A 13113-nucleotide genomic window follows, 5' to 3' on the forward strand; every position below is an offset into this window, starting at 1 on the left:
GTGGAGCTGTGACCGGTCAGATATGGTGCTCACTGATGGTCATCGACCGTCGTCCTATCGTACGTCCTCAGGTATCGGCGCATCATACCTACAGTACATCATGTGCCATAATGATCCACCCAGTAGCTGATACCAAGATGTATTTTATTTTTTATGACTTGTACATACGTTTCCTTTCTCGTGTTTTGCTGTATTTTACTTAATCTATCCATTTTGTAATAAAAATGTAATAAATGAATATACACTGAATTTAAGTCTAATGTGCTGTATGTTGGTGACATCATTATGTAATGATTCAAACTATCGATGTGTGCAAAACTTTGGGAAACTCTTTTGACACTTTTTCTTTCAAAAACAGAGATTTGACTTGAACATTTTACTTCAAAATGAATTAGCCTAAATTTGCACCAATTATTTATAGTGTATGTGTCGTAAATGAGGATGTAATATGAGGAAATCGACTAAAATAGAAAACAAGAAGCAGAAATCAAACTTATATCCTGATCAATGCAAAAAAGAAAATTGGTGTTAACATCTTTAAGTGAAATGCTAGGAGGCTCACAGGCTCAAACTATGATTCTTTATAAGCATGAAAAGTAAATTATATTACTTATGATATTTTATACTGCAGCAATCGGTTTATATTAAGAGTGTTTGTTACTTTTACTTTCAGAAGTTGGTAAAATAAAGGCCCTTCATCATTCTACATCCAAAACAACACGAAACAAGCAGGTTTATGTTTTTTTTTAAATCAGCATTCATACTTTTTATTTTTCTGTTAAAATAGCACAGACATAAAAAAGGAATATTTGAGTAAGGCAGTTTGTACATCAGTTTGAGAAGCTTCCACGCATCTCTGACTTCTCTCTGTCATGTCATGTCAAACTTGCTGTTACTGCATGACAGCAAAAAAGTATCTGATGTACAGATGCATCATCATCACTGATGACAGTATTCAAACATGATCGCCCACGTCTGAATATCAACACGCAAAACACAAAGCTGACAAAGCAACACCCGTGATTCACCTTCACACAGTGACTGATTACATCTGTCTGCATATCTCATAGATTTAGGTTACATTAAATGTAACAGAATGGACTCATGTTCACTTTTTAATTTAAGACTTTTCCTCAAATATAAACGGGTGACTGAATCATCAATGTGAGCAACTAATATTTTCATGAAAGCAAAATTTTGGCAACAGACATAATCCTCCTGATAAGGCAGACACAACTGTCCAAATGTTCCTCACTTCATAAAATATTTGGGAATTAAAAGTAGTAAGTTGTAACTGTATAAAGACAAATACTGTGTGTGAAGGATTTCAACAACTTCCAATACAAAACACATATTTTCCCTCAGAAGAGACACGATGTACAAAAGAGACCAAAGTACAAAATGCTTGAGAAAATAACCAAAAGGTCAAAAAGGGGGGATCATGCAAACTATATTTTTCAAATGAATTGAAAAGTCACTCTCACCAGACACCAAACCATAAATGCCATTAAATCATCTCTCCTTTACAGCATGCCTTGAATTTCAGTTTGGTTTACAATAGGAAAATGTACAATCCAAGATTAGATTTCTGTTAAAATAAAATAAAAAATCCTAGAAAGGGCGATGACAGTACAGAATAAACGATGACGAGTGGTAGCAGAGCCACATTAAACCCTGTACAGTAGCACAGAGAGTCAGACACAGGATGTGAGGAATTGTTAAGTGGGATTAATACAGAGAAGAGGTGAAGTCTCCTGATGCTGTTTCTACAGTAATTCAGTAAGTTATGTGTTGTGAATCTGTCTTTTAACGTAGAGTTCTAGAGACTGAATCATGCGTAACATAATTGGAGCTGCGCGGTGAAGGAAACAGCAGCAGCTGTGGTTGGCAAACGCAGGCAGATGGATGATACGTTTGCAAAGTCTTAAGTCTTCTCAGATGAGAAACACAGAGTCGTGTGGAGCTGAGAGGCTTAATCTGCATTGTGTAAACTTCATTTGACAATCGTGTGAATGTAACACACCTTGGTTACACACTACAGTTTAAAATGTTTTCTAATTCATGCTCCAGTGAAACATTTCAGTCATCTCTGTGTAACCACACAGACAGTAATCAATAGGAGGAAGATGTTTTGGTCCGACAGATGAAGATCAAACATCTACATGGAGTTGGTAACTACCAATTATATTGCATGACAAAATATCAGAGTATAAATCAGGCTTCAGTGAGGATTTGACCCCACAGATTGATATTGAGACCCACTGGGTGTTGATATTGGACACATACTGTACTGGGACTTGGAGGGGGATTAAACAGATGAAGGAAGCGGTACAGAGACATGAGGCGAGAAGCTTTCTGTAGCACCCACCATGCATAGGGAGAAACAAGGAAAAACAGCGTCTAACGCAATGTGACCCAGATGTTTCTCTCATTAGCTTACATCACAGTAGGATCACATTGGATTAAAACTCCGTTTTTCATTTTAGCCCCGATGCCATCTCTTACATTATACAGTGAGAACACTACAGTGGAGCACGTCCCCTGTTATCTGTCAGCGACGTGGAGTGAGCCGATCCTTAGTTTCTCTTTCACACCGTCTTCCTCGCTGTTAGAACCCTGACGATGCTGCCCACTCCACCAGCGGCCAGAACCTGGAGGAGACACAAGATGTGTGAAGATTGAGTCTGTGGTCGCTCATTCTACTTTGTAACTTTTTGTCAACACGTTTAAAAAAAACTTTAAAGCATCCTTCACAAACTCTGGTGGATTAAACTTCAATCCCTACAAACTCTTCTCCTATGGATTATATTTTTTGGAATAAACATCATAAATAATGTGACAGTAGCTTTAATTTAACAGACGATACATTTGGGGAAACAGAGCTCCGACTTATCTGGTGGATAAGTAATCAGATCCTCAGAGAATGACATATAGTGATAGCCATAAAACTCATTCATCCAAGTAATGAAGAAAATATTTACCTTTTCGTGCCACTGCAGAAGGACGGCGCTGCTATTTTCTGACGGCCTCTCAAAGCCCTTGTATATATATTTCATCAGCAGATCCACACCATTCTTATCCAGAGACTGCACCGCTTTCTCAATGTCACTGCTCTTAAAGGCACTGAGGACTCTCACCACCAGACCCTCAGCACGATCCTAGAGAACAGAGGGAAGACAAGTGAAACGGGATAACGACCGAGAACGCAAATAATAACTGCCGTTTCAGTCAGATTGTCAAAGTTATTAATAAGCGTCCTTAAATTTAGGATGCACATTACAGTTAAGCAATCACAAAAGTGTATGGAGACCATTGATTACTATACAACTCATGTAGGTTTGCAAGAAATTAAACCCACCTTGGCATTCTGGTTCTTTGTGTTGATTGGTGGATTCTTCAGGACTGCATTTAAAGCCTCCGTCAGATTTCCTGTGCGACTGACGTTAAGGATGCACAACACTGACAACCAGCTCATATAATAAATAAATATGTTAAAGTTGTGTTAAAGATGAAACAGTGTTTCCTCAAAATGATAAGGATGCTTCAATTGTTTCCGCTAATAAAAAAAGATTATGAAAATATTTGTTGGTTAATTTGTATTTGATTAATAATCATTTAATTGCAAACCCAGCAAACAGACTGTGATGAGATCTAAAGAAGAGCTTGCGCGACAAAAATTCTAACGCAACTAAAACTCATCTTACTTCATAGAGTTTTAAATGAACTTTGGCATGCAACTTTGCAGGATACAATGTCTGTTATAGATATGATAAAAGTATGGTCGTCTTTGCAGAGCAAAAAGGAGAAATGATAAATTGTTTCAGCGTAAATGTTGAAACTGTCAGACTTGTGTAAAACGTGTGTAACCTTCGGCTCCTCAGTACTGGGTGGGAGGTTTCCGTCTCATTCAATGAGGAAGTGGAACACTTTCATGCCTTATAAGGACCATGAGACTGACAGCACAGGACCAGCTGATGACAGACATCAGAACACAAGCCCTCAGTGGAGTAGGAAATTTGCAATATTTTATAATATTTTTTTTAATAAAGTTTCTTCCACATAAACGAGCAGAGCCTTCTGTCTGTAATCTAACTTATTGTGGTTTGTCAGAAAATAGAGCTTGAGTAAACTAATGTTGTTGTTACTGTTATATTGGGCCATGTTACTGAGGATACATATTGTTAGTGAACATTTCAAAGTGATCTTAAATACAACAAGAATCTTAAATACCATCATAAATGCTCAGATACATACAAGCCCCCCCTCCCTTTAGGCACATAACTTAAACCACTGGGACTGTATGATGGTGAGCTAGACAGCATTTTCAAGTCACTAATGAAACATATTTACAGATTTGTCCATTAAATTTATCCTGATTGAGGAAATTCACTATTATCAATTTGTTCAGGTCCTTTTTAATTGTTAAATGCCGTTGTCGTCCAAATCCTATTCTTCTTATAGAAAAACAACAAAGCTTGAATTGTAGCATATATATATATATATATATATATATATATATATATATATATATATATATATATATATATATATATATATATATATTATTGCATTACTACTATTAACATTGATGTTGATATAATTCTCTTCCTTACGTCTTGATAGATGTTTAAACTGCTAAACTTGGTAGAATACACTTGAATAATCACATATGTTATGTTCAGGAACTTTGCCCAAGAGTTTTCTTGTGGGTGGGGCTGTTTGGTTTGACAAGCTCATAATGTTATATTACTTTAATGAATAAAAGGTAACTAGTTAAAATTTGTAGCCATTGCTATGTCTCTGCCACAACAAGACATGCAATATTTACTAAAACAAACAAAGAGTAAAAGACACTGTTATAACAACACTATAAAGTTCATTTACATTTAATTTAATTGTGTGTACAGTGCATGAACAGCCTGCAGTGACTTGGAGCAGAAATCCCTGGAATGTGACTGTCAGGCAGGTCTGAACAGAGACAGGCCGAGCTGCAGGGACGCCCAATACAGTGACTACACTGTGAACATACACAATGAATAATATAGATATACAGTAGCCGTGAAACCTACGCATCGTTGAACTGTGGCTGTTTTCTCTCTGTAAGCATGTCGTATATGTACGAATGCGTTACGTGCTAACAGCTAACCATGTTAAGGATATTGCCTGATGAGGGAGTCCACTTCTGCTTCGTCGGGACCCAGCTGGTTCTCCGCTCCGTCCTCCTCGTCCACAAATTTGTTCTCGTCGTACTCGTCCACGTCCACTCGCCTGAAGCGGGCAGACATGGTGTTCGCCGACATGTCTGTGGAGGTCTGTGGGTTTGTTTTTTTAAACGGACGAGGCTGTAGCTGTTTGTTGTGGACGTTCTTTTCTCTGCTGTCACAGCACCACAGACAGACAGCTCCACACTTCCTCTCCTTTGCTCTCTGTCGTCGTGTGCGGCTCCGTGAACACGACAGCGCCCCATGGTGGTAAATATCAAAACGGCAGCTCACTTTCTGAAGGCTGAAGTTACCACCTTGGCCACTAGAGGGCAATCACAGCTAACAAATGAGTGCGAGCAAACCATTTCATCATTTGAAATAACTGTAGAAGGTATGAATTTATTATTAATCCCCCCCAAATTAGCACCAATCCAGTCCAATATACTTATGTATTTATTTATGAAGCACATTCAAAAACACCAGCAGTTGACCAAAGAAAAAAAAAAAATAATAATAATAATTAAAACTGAACAGATGTAAAAACAAACAAGCAAATAAATAAAAACATAAAATACATTAAACACGTGACATTTCACCCAGAAAATTGACCATGGACTTGATCTTGCAGTTCTTCTTTTTTTTTTTTTATTGCCAACTATATATAGTTGTTCACTGTTTTTCATCACAATTTAAAACAACAAATTAAACTAAAACACAAACACCACGTCCATGACAGTCACTGACTGGAATTCTAAGTTAAGTTAAGTTTGTGATAAATATGACTGACAATATTCCGAATATCTTAAAAATTATTTTATTACTATGATTTGATGTACTTTTATTATTCACCATTACTATTTAAACTTGTTGTTATGTGAATTTCTGTGAAAGAACCACTTATAAACTAATGTATGTATATATGTGTGTGTGTGTGTGTGTGTGTGTGTGTGTGTGTGTATATTACACATACACATTTAAACATACTCAGTGGGCAAATTGTTTCACAATGATGAAGAATGTTCAGGAGGCATTTAGAGGGCTTGACAAATGACGGAAGATTGTACCAGATATGGATGAAGAAGACGTTTTTTGTTACAGACTAAACAAGACCTGTGCACACACACACACACACACACACACACACACACACACACACACACACACACACACACACACACACACACACACACACACACACACACACACACACACGCACACACACGCACGTGTGGTAACTAAGTGTGCATTAAGTCATCTCTATGACTGAATAAACACTTAGCCTGATAACGTTTAAATGGCAGTGATGTAATCTGGGTTTTATTGTAAAAATATAAGCCATTACTACGTCTGTGTGTGTGCACGCGTGAGCATGTCTGCCGTAGGCTGTAAGGACATATTTTGTCTGTCTTTGTGAGGACATGTTGACCTTGTAAATACATTTTGGTTGAGCTGCACAACTTTTAAGGGCTTTCTAAGTGTTATGACTAGTTTTAATGGTTAGGCTAAAGCATTAAGTTGTTATGGATACGGTTACAGGCGAAGTATTACAGTATGACTATCTATAAAAAAATGTGTGTGTGTGTGGTCCAGGTATTACTCATTATGTGGGGACTACTGTACTTAAATCTATCTGATCACAGTCACATTACAGGGACTTGTCATCATTATGGGGACAACAACTAAGTCCCCTTAATGTAAATTACACTTTTTTTTTTTTTAGTTGAAGACATGTTATGGCTAGAATGAGGTTAGGTTAAGTTAAGGTTAGGTGTTAGGTCAGTAAGTCTCCAGTAAATTAATGTAACTCAATGTAATGCCCTCTGAAGTGATGGAAACCAGAATGTGTGTGAGTTCTTGTATGGATATATTTGGGAGGACCATCAAAAAACGTATAAACCTGTGGAAGTGAGGTCATTTTGTAAAAGTGAGGATATTTTGGCTGGTCCTCACGTTCTGTCACCTTTATTTAGGGTTGAGAATTGGTTTGAGGATTAGGCTAAAGCATTTAGTTGTGATGGGTATGGTGGTATTACATACTTCTTGGCTGTGAGTGTCTCTAAGAACGCTGTACAAAAACGCGTGTGTGTGTGTGCGTGCGTGCATTTGTGTGTGTGTGTGTGTGTGTATGTTCTTGTACTTGTGGCATATTGAGGACCAGTGAGGGTTTTTAACCAACAAAGTGAGGTCATTTTTACAAAGTGAGGACATTTTGTCCGGTCCTCACTTTGTTTTCATTGAAATCATTTCCTGAGGTTGTAAACATGCTATACTCTGTTTTTTAACAGAAGACCTCAATTTGGTACAAAAACCCGGCTCCACCTGCAGACATTTTATGGTACTGCACTCAGTAGTTTTTTATAGATGTCATTCATGAAGTAGATATATGTAATTGTGTTGATTTATAAAGTGGAAATGGTGGTCCTCAGTATGTGTGTGTGTGTGTGTGTGTGTGTGTGTGTGTTCTTGTATGGGCATCTGAGGACCAAAAACACATATAAACCTAATGGAGTGAGGACTTTTTGGGAAAGTGAGGACATTTTGGCTGGTCCTTACTTTCTGTCACCCCCTGGTTTTATGGTTAGGGTTAGACACTAAGTTATGATGGTTAGGGTAAGTGCGTAGGAAATGCATTGTGTCTATGAGAGTCCTCACTATGAATACTGTGTGAATGTATGTGTGTTTGTGTGTGTGCTGACTCACACACTTATTGACCATTATTATTATTGCTGTGGGGTGAGTATTTATTTGACTGGAATTCTTTGGTGATCCCACATGCCAGGGTTTTCCTGAGTTACACGAAACTGCAATCCACCCCTCACCCCTTCTTTGCAGGAGGCAAGGTGCACTTTCCAACTCCCACACTTCTCTCTTCTTGAATGAGGCAGACAATACATTTGGGAAAAAGCTGAACGTTTTTGGCAACCCTCCCTTATTTTCATACCAAAACTATGAGCTAATTTTAAACACTGGCTCCTGTGATGTTATCACAGACACACACACACAACTCCCTGGTGTTGCTACAGACCCATATTATATACATGAGTCCATTTCAAAGCCGCACAATGAGCGTCACACATTGACCTTTTTTATTCTGAAAGGTCACGTAATGTATCACTGCTGCCTTTTGTCAAAAGTGGCAGTTTTAAGTTATTCATCTGCCTTTGGAGGAGGAACCACAGTGCAGATGAATGTATTTTCCACTGGGGACCTCACATCTTGACACACACACACACACACACATCATTTACAGCACGGGAGAAAGTGTTGCTCACTGCACTCGACTTCCCTCTCTATTTAAATTGCTCCTGTGAGTGAGTGACTGGGTGGGAATGATTGATCTCGCTTTGATTGATCTTCAAGACCAGAAAAGCTCAACATAAACACAGAGGATGGTAAGGCATTAGAATAGTAAGCTGGTTGTGAAACTGAGGAGTGTCGTTTATCCCCATAACCCCCCCCCCCCCCCCCATACACACACACACACACACACATAAACACACAATATTGCGTGCCTTGGACATGAGTGTCCTCATTGTTGGCTTTGTGGAGAGTGCCCCAACCCTTCTGTGCTATGCCAGTGACTCAGCACATCAAAGTTTGAGGATACAGGCGCATACATGACCCTCACGTGAATGTGTAATTCGACAAGCCCCGGTGACTTTCAACAAGGACAGAATTTCCTGTACAGTGCACACCATAGAGGCCGTAGAAGAGATAAGATGAGAACGCAGCACGTCTAAGTGTCTGTGTACTCAGCTTTTTTAATGTCAGTGTCAATCTGCAGGGCACAGGGCCAGATGCTTCCTTGCCAGAGAGGAAGGACTATAAGATCATAGTGAAGTATCCTGAGCACATAATTAGTGGTCTCACATGAGAGGAATATTACCCCCGCAATAGTGATTTCATCGGGGCAGTGTAATGGTTTAACGGGTGCGGCTTTGCAGCAGCAGGTCTCCACTCCGGGAGAGGCTGTGGGTGGCTTCTTCCACTCCGGAGGCGTTCGTGCCAGCGGCGCGTATGATTTTAGCCGTTGGGTTGTTAATGAGCAAATTGCCAATTGTTGCTGGTTGGAGCTTTTGTGCATCTGTATCATGTGTTGCTATCCTGTTTTCCCGTAGAGGACCACACTGGAAATAAGTTACCATATATGAACTGTGTTTATATATTTATTTTATGCTGTGTAACATGCAGATTTGTGAGAGTGAATGGTTGTTTGTCTCTGTGTCCCTGTGACGGACTGGTGACCCGTCCAGGGTGTACTCCACCTTTTCACCCTATGTCCGCTGGGATTGGCACCAGCACTCCCCGTGACCCTCGTGTGGAGGATAGAGCAGTAGAAAATGGATGGATGGATTATGTCTATGACGGGATTAATAATGGATTAAGTGTGACGGGAGTGTGACTTCTATAAATACATCAGAGAAACCAATCAATAATCCAGACTGACATTTCCCAGGTTAATGGGACTGGGAACTGTAAATCAAAACCTGAGCGTGATTCAAGTGTAAACCGCAGGATCATCAGTGTGTGACAGAATCCACACACAGTGCAGGAGAAACAGAGCCCACTGCCACTGCATCACACACATCTGCTGCTGTAGACTCCCCACTCTGGGTGGACTGGTGCCGTGCCAGTTTGTGTGTGCTGAGGCCAGGAAAGTGTGTGTGTGTGTGTGTGTGTGTGTGTGACTCAAGAAACCAAGACCATCAAAGACATCATGGAAGCGGGTGAGCGGGAAGTTTGGACAGTGGAATATTTTGAGTGGATTACTAGAAATGACATCTGACTGTGAGGAGGGGAAGACTGAACGTGACAGCGTGTGAGTGATTGGCTGAAGGCGAAACATATGCCAGGCTGTAATAGGAGGAGAACAAGAACGAGCCGGTGAAGCTTTGAGATAAAATCGTGGCTTGTTGTGCTTGTGACTTCGGAGGCATGTGCAGAAAGAGTCTTCTTTTCTTAGCTTTCATCAAGTTCCATTACTTTATTCATATTTCATTATTCAAATGCATAAATAATGCATTTTGAACACATTGGCCTCTTCAACCTTGCACTTGTATCTCGGCAGCTGAGAATAGCTGACACATTATTAGAGACAAATGTTGCTGGTTTGCAGATTAGCTGGTCATGCATGCGGCAGCATGACTGCAGCACTCTTATTTTCTCATATTATTCTTGGGCTGGAACACTTTATTCATATTTTAATTTAACAAATAATACATTTTGAACACATTGGCCCTGCACTTGCATCAGCAGCTTTTTTTTAAAATTATTATTTATTTCAACTTTCATACAGCATTAGCAGCTGGACTACCGATAAAAGACAGAACGCTGTCAGTGAGCGCTGAAGAAAGAATTTACTTCACATTTAAACTTCTGTCTATCTCTAATGGTAACTATAGCCTCTGGAAGTTTGTTCCACAGTCCCACTTTTGTTAGAAGGAAAGTTCTCCTATGCCTGACAATGTGAGAGTCAGGGAGTCAACTTTCCTACGATGGTCCAAAGGTTGGATGCGTGTGCCTTGGTCAGAGCAGCTGAGGGAAGTTTCATCATTTTCAAGGCTCTTCTTCAAAGCTCAGTTTCACAAGCACACACCCATACGGTAAGGGCATACTCCATGCGTGATCGCACCATTCTCTTATATATGGTTGCGCTTTGAATTGGTAGCTCTACCTCCTACCTCAAGGCAGATCAGTTGACTTTCCTGTCTCAAGTCTCATTTGCTTCATCATTTGCTTTCTGGCGTAATATAGGTAACTGGTCTGCAGTGGAATAACCTGCTCGGAATCCAAACTGCTTAGAAGAGTAGAATAGCTGACACATATATATCAAATGAATGATTTGACTATATAATATAAAATAATATAATACAAAAAAATATGATATAATATAATATATGAAGTAACACAGGCTGTTTCAGATATGAAGAGCATTCCAGGAGGAGTCTCATAGATAAAGACAGAGGGTGTCAAGTATTTAAAAAAAATTAAAAATTAAAAATTAAATAAATACTAACAAATATTTTATTTCTTTTATTTTTATTCATATAAACTTTACGTATATGTCACGCCTATAGCCAGTTATAATACAAACAGTAAAATATCATGTCTGGATTCTGTAGAATACATTTGTAAACATTGTAAAAGACCATTTAAAATAATGTGATACGACAAGAGGAAACATACAAAAGAAAATAACATCATGATGCTTATTCTAAATCAATGCGGCAAAGACGAAGAAAAGTGTCGCTTGTTTTGACAGGATTCATAAAGTACTTTTTGCTTACATTAATTCTTGCTTTGACATTGCAATTAAAAGAATTTTAAAAGGCAGTAGTGGTGATTTTTTTTTTATTGCTATTATATCAAACTACACCATGTGAGGACCTTTTTTATGCATGTAACAGCCCATAAAAGAGTGGTTTAAAAAAGGTACAAAATAAAACATAGTATGCTACCAACTAGAGGAAAAACAAAACTGAACCAAAAACCAATATAGAATGATGCAAAGTTGCTGGTTTGCAGATTTGTTGGTCCTGGAAGCAGCAGCACGACTGCGGCACACTTATTTTCTCAGATTATTCTGAAGCTGTGGGGCTGAAACACGAGCATATAGGGGTCGGAAACACTTCAGTGTAAAATTCCACTGTTCTGTGTGCAGCTTCGGGCCCCTGCAGGTATAGGTGTAATGTGTCAGATTCCAGGTCTGCACTGCTGCAGGTGTAGGTGTAGTGTGTAAAATTCCACTGAGCGCTGCAGAGAGCCACCTCTTTAAACCCTAATTTCCCTTTTTCGCTACAGGGCCGTCTGGTCAAGCCCTGCAAATGTGATGGTTTATGGGTGGAGGAGGAAACAAGCGTGAGAAGGCAGCCTGAAACAACATGGTCCGGAAAGTAAACACACCTTTATCCTCTTGGAGAAACATACAGAGAGAGAGAGAGAGAAATTAAGTGAGGCCGTTTCTATGGTGTCAAGTTTTGTTTTCCAAAATGGTGGCTTTTAAAATGAGACACTCCCTCCAGGGGAGCAGGGAGTGCTCCTTCCCTGTAGGTAGGTAAACATCCTTGAGATGTTTGAGGTATCCAGAGGGGGTGCACTTGGCATGTTTAGGAGTTGCTATCAAACAAAACCATGGCGACAACGCACCTCGTCCATGATTTCAAACAGGATTACACGCGAGTCATTTTGTAAACAATAGAGTAAGAAAAAACAAAGACAACATTTGCATACTCTAAATGTATGCTGGATATGGAAAGGGTTCCAGCGCATTCACACTACTCAAAGCAAAAGTTAGAAGCCGAACGCACGGCAGCAAACAAATTCAAAGGGAGGATGCAAATCGGGCTTCTCTCCAGGCAGCGTGAGCTACAGCCAAAAGATATCATGAATTAGGAATGTTGTGTCCAGGGTAGACATTTCACATGATGCACAAAAGGGAGGATGTGAATCAGCTGAATGAGCAGACTTTTTTTTTTTTTTTTTTTTAAGTGTTATGAATCTTAGTAAATCTCAGTAAATAACAACAATAGATAGATAGAATTCACAGTCTTGTATGTGATGGAGACAGTTTTTCAGCTGCACCGGTCCAGTTACACTGCAGGACTTTCTCGCAGCCAGCAGGGAGGGAGCACAACCGTCGATTTGTTGGTGTCAATAAATACAAACATTGCAAGCATTCACACTGGTGCAAATAGAGCCCGGATGAAATTGCTCTGTGTTGTATCGACGTAATGACACGGTTTAACCAGTAAACATTAAGGTTCATTACCATAACCCCTTTAACAAACACCCCCTGCTTAAAAGGTTACAGAGAAGAGATCAATATGATTGCATTTTCCAAAAAGAAAATGATTTACGTTAATAGATAATCTAATGCTAATTCATAGTCTCCACGTCGGCCCAAAGACGG

General features: G+C 39.4%; 1 protein-coding gene across 1 annotated transcript; it reads right to left on the reverse strand.

The window, feature by feature from the left end:
* Positions 1 to 757: 757 nt before the first annotated feature.
* On the reverse strand, positions 758 to 5403 carry arpc5b (actin related protein 2/3 complex, subunit 5B). Its single transcript, XM_083887643.1, has 4 exons — positions 5158 to 5403; positions 3359 to 3437; positions 2982 to 3158; positions 758 to 2651 (listed from the first exon to the last, which is right to left on the reverse strand). The coding sequence occupies exons 1-4, from the start codon at positions 5298 to 5300 to the stop codon at positions 2589 to 2591; spliced, it is 462 nt and encodes a 153-aa protein (XP_083743769.1). The 5' UTR covers positions 5301 to 5403; the 3' UTR covers positions 758 to 2588.
* Positions 5404 to 13113: the final 7710 nt, after the last annotated feature.

This window comes from Microchirus variegatus (genome assembly GCF_963457635.1).
Source record: "Microchirus variegatus genome assembly, chromosome: 4".
NCBI lineage: Eukaryota > Metazoa > Chordata > Actinopteri > Pleuronectiformes > Soleidae > Microchirus > Microchirus variegatus.

Excerpts from the sequence above, each read along its gene's own strand:
- arpc5b (XM_083887643.1), bottom strand. The coding sequence starts at position 5,300 with ATGTCGGCGAACACCATGTCTGCCCGCTTCAGGCGAGTGGACGTGGAC. Across the intron at positions 3,438-5,157 it reads GACTCCCTCATCAGGCAATA|TCGCACAGGAAATCTGACGG; the intron begins TCCTTAACATGG and ends CCTTAACGTCAG. Across the intron at positions 3,159-3,358 it reads CAAAGAACCAGAATGCCAAG|GATCGTGCTGAGGGTCTGGT; the intron begins GTGGGTTTAATT and ends TCTGTTCTCTAG.